Source organism: Cynoglossus semilaevis, chromosome 15, assembly GCF_000523025.1.
Source record: "Cynoglossus semilaevis isolate Cse_v1.0 chromosome 15, Cse_v1.0, whole genome shotgun sequence".
NCBI classification, from domain to species: domain Eukaryota; kingdom Metazoa; phylum Chordata; class Actinopteri; order Pleuronectiformes; family Cynoglossidae; genus Cynoglossus; species Cynoglossus semilaevis.
Window position 1 is genome coordinate 220,407 of NC_024321.1, and position 3,950 is coordinate 224,356.

The following is a 3,950-nucleotide window of genomic DNA, read 5'->3' on the forward strand; positions in this document are numbered from 1 at the left end:
TGAAATGGACAAAATGTCTCCTGAGGAGATGTCTGAAAAACAGCTGAAGAAGTATGTTAATTATCTTAAAGATGAGCTTGACAAAGAGCGCAAGCAGAGGATATGCTTTCAGCTGGATACAGACAAGCTTCACTCCTTTTTGGAAATATGCAGGAGGGACATGGAGGATACGAAACTGTTGCTGAGCCATGTTGATGTGAAGGCTAAGGAGGCCAACAAGCGCCAGCGTTTTGAGAGTGGTAGATATGAGGTCAAAGTGAAACATGCTGAGGTTGAACAGCATAACAAAGTGTCTGAGACAAGGAGAGACATTGCCATTTCAGCCTCTCTGACCCGAAACCTGCATTCTGAAACAGAGCTGGCTCTCCGTAAGATTTTTCAAAGTATCCATGAGGGCCACAGATATGAGGACGTCATGAAAGACAACAGTGTCATGGAGGTTAAAATAAAACAACGAATGGATCTCAGGGAGCTTACCAAAAATCATGACCAAGGAGTCAGAGAAATGGGAGCTGAATTCTGCAAGAAATACCAGCAAATGATCTTCACAGAGGAGAAAAAGCATGGTGAACAGGTAAGAAGACTAGAGGAAAAGTGGAAAAGCCATGCAAAGGAACTCACAAAGAATCATAAGAAAACTCTGAGAGTTGCGGCTGAGAAATTATCAATGGCACAGACTGAAGCACTAGTAAAGGAGAAGGCCTTGGAGAAGAAGGCAGCAGAAATTCAAAAGTTGCTGTCTCAAGCAGAAAAGGACGTTTGTGAAGCTCAGCAGGAGAATGAACTTTTGTGTGAGACTGTGCAGAGAGCTGAGCAGAGGTATGCTGATCTCCAACAAAATATTTATGATTTCAACCAGGCTAAGGGCAACATAGAAAAGAACAAAACTCGTATGAAGGTCGTTGTGAGTGAGCTGCGAGATGTGACAGTGAAGAATGAGTTACTACAACATACGTATGAAAAGCTTCAAGAGGACTGCAATGAAATGTTGAGAAAGCACCGGGCAGAAATTTGGGACCTGCAACAACAAGGGGCTCTCAAGGAGCAAATACTGGAGAGAAGACTGACATTTCTGACACAAACTGTCTAGAGGATTAAGTGCTGCAGGATTGCCCACAGGTAGCAGTATCAATAATTTCAGACTAGAAACTTACAAATATGTGCCACGTAGCATAATTCAAATGAAAATTACACACACAGCAAGACTTGTACATCCGAGCCAGATTTAAGGTCGTATCCATCCCCAGGGCATATGAAATATTAACTTACTTTCCAACGCCACATTTTGTGATGTACCTCACGTAGTCGGGTTGCTTTTTGTCAGATACTTGTCAGAAATTAAAAAAAGATGCTGAGACCAGGGCATTTTAGATTTTGTTTATGTGTTTGGGCAACTGACAACTGATTTGAGCAATTGGTTTTACTAGTTTAACAAGAATAGTTTGCGTTAAATGAATGTATCTACTCATTCATTCATTGTAAAGTTTGGTTAAGTGCATTCAAAAAGTAAAATTCGAACTTTGCCGAGAATCATTATGGATATGAAGTTCCATGGGAAAGAAACTGGTTCCAGTTTTGAGACGAAAGCCTTGCTCTCATGTAAGGCAACTGACAGTAACATTTTATCTCTCCAATGTCTTTTAAAAAAAAATCATATTATAGTGTACATAACTTAATTTTGTAATATACGTCATTTATTTGCTGAGAATTTAAGTAAAACTCACTCTGCAGCATCAAGANAAAAACAGGACACAGACACTAATGTTTAATTAACTTCTCTGCGTTTACATGACAGTTCTGTCAAAAACTTGACCAATTTATGCTAGCATTGCTAACTTTAGTCCGTTGGTAGGAGTGAGATGCTGCCACTGCTGCTTCCAGCTGAACAAATGGGCAGCAGCAAAAACGAGAGCGAGAATTAAATATAACATGTAATATTACTATCAGATATTAATTTTACGCTGCCATCAACCTATGTGTTTTTTGCCATTCTTTTGTAAAGCATTTACAGCATTGTATAATATATGCTGTGTTAAATTTCATTACTTCCATATGTGCCCCGCTTCAATGACACTGTGCCCCCCTAGTGGACGCCTCCCAACACTGCATTAAACAATATTATTGAAAGCATTGTTAGTGTATAACAATTCAACAAATGATCAATCATCAGTCATTTCTTGACATTTTGACAGTTGACTTGAGAATTTACTGATGGTATGTTTTGCCTAGTACATTTTGTGGATAAAAAGAAAAGAAAGTTTCTGCTATTTATATCTTTTGTAGCAGTGATGTGAGCATTTAAATTTAGAAGCTAAGTCCTTTTTCAAATCCTTAAGATTATTTAGTCCATCAAATAATGTTAAGCAAGGTTCTCGTGAATACTTCATGGACTGCCATTTAAAATATTTCAATGTATAACTAAGCTGATGGCATTACTTTGCCGACACTGACATTTTAGCACTGCCTCTGACACTTAGCATAATAAAAACCATAGTCAAAACCATAAACACATCCATTCTTGCCTGTGTGCATGTGCCCATGCGCTCACACTTGTTTCCACAGCTTAAACTTTAGGACTCAATCCTAAAAGTTTTATCATTTTAAATAATGTTGAGGAAGGTTTGGTTCCAGAAGTATTATTTAAGAATATATTGCATTTGTCATAGCAACAACAACATAAATTCCATTAAAAAGATTATTTGAGTTGCACAATTGTCCGGCAAAAAATCCAGCAACAATACATTTATGTTGGAACCAAACAACAAATAAAGACTGAGATTACAATGTTTTTGTAAACACTGAAGATGGCATCCTATTTATATTTTGTTTTCTGTTAATGTTCACTTTACTAGAGGCATGACTTAAAAGCATTTGTCAAACAGAACTTAAATACATGGCCTGTTGCTTTTTGTTTTTTTTTAAATATGTTGTTCTCATCCTTCCACAGAGGTTCACTGACTGCCACAAGCGTCTGGATTTTGGAGGTTGCTGCCAAAAAGGCAAGTGTCCTCGGCTTTGATATCTATCTTTTTAGTCCAAGAACCAGAGACTTTAACAAGCTACATTACTTTGTTTGGATTTTATATGTTTTTCTAATCACAAGTGTCTCCTAATGTAAATAAACAAATTAACAGCCTGGTTGGCTCTAAATGATTCAGTCTCGTTTTTTCTATTTTTTCATCATGAACATGTGGTCTGGTTTAATCTAAACCAACGCAGATAGGCAGTGGTGGGTAGTAACGAGTTACATTTACTCCGTTAGATTTATTCGAGTACATTTTTCACAATAAGATACTTCTATGAGTAGTTTTAAATCACTATACTTTTACTTGAGACGATTTATGAAGAAGAAACAGTACTCTTACCTCCGCTACATTAGGCTACACTGAGCTTGTTATTTTTATCAGAGATACTGAATAAAGCTTTAGCTATCCTGTATCCAGTTCTCTATTCATCCATGATCCAGTATCTCTCCATGTATTTTGTCAGAGGTAGACTTCTGCCCAAGGCTCTACTGCGTGACTGTGTTTAACCAATAAAACAAAGCCCTTTTTGCGCAATCTCGTCACATGACCATACTCAATCTCAGCGGCGGGACAGGTTAGCTTAGTGGCTACTGCGGTCGATATCCACCGTCTGTGATAGCAAAAAATGGTAGAATCAACGGTCGACAATGTAGACGAGGAGGAACGTCTAACCTGAGGAAATATGTTGCGAATTTATTTTTATATATATATTTTGTAAATATTTTTCATGTACTTGGATTAACCTAAAGATTATTTTAAGGTATTTAATTAATTTGCTTTATTTTATTGATAGGATAAACACTGTAACTCAACAGGTACTCAAGTACTCAAGTACTTTTTTACTCTTACTCAAGTAATTATATAGATGACTAATTTTTACTTCTACTCAAGTAATATTATTCTGAAGTAAGAGTACTTTTACTT

At 37.0% G+C, this 3,950-nt stretch overlaps 1 protein-coding gene across 1 annotated transcript; it reads left to right on the plus strand.

Annotated features, from left to right (window-relative positions):
* Positions 1 to 6: 6 nt before the first annotated feature.
* Positions 7 to 3,534, plus strand: LOC103390503 (dynein regulatory complex subunit 4-like). The gene is made up of 2 exons (XM_008326386.3): positions 7 to 1,119; positions 2,948 to 3,534. Exon 1 carries the CDS (start codon positions 14 to 16, stop codon positions 1,088 to 1,090), a length of 1,077 nt encoding a protein of 358 aa, XP_008324608.2. The 5' UTR covers positions 7 to 13; the 3' UTR covers positions 1,091 to 1,119; positions 2,948 to 3,534.
* The last annotated feature ends 416 nt before the right edge of the window (positions 3,535 to 3,950 follow it).

Coding starts and splice junctions, on each gene's coding strand:
- LOC103390503 (XM_008326386.3), top strand. CDS start 14: ATGTCTCCTGAGGAGATGTCTGAAAAACAGCTGAAGAAGTATGTTAAT.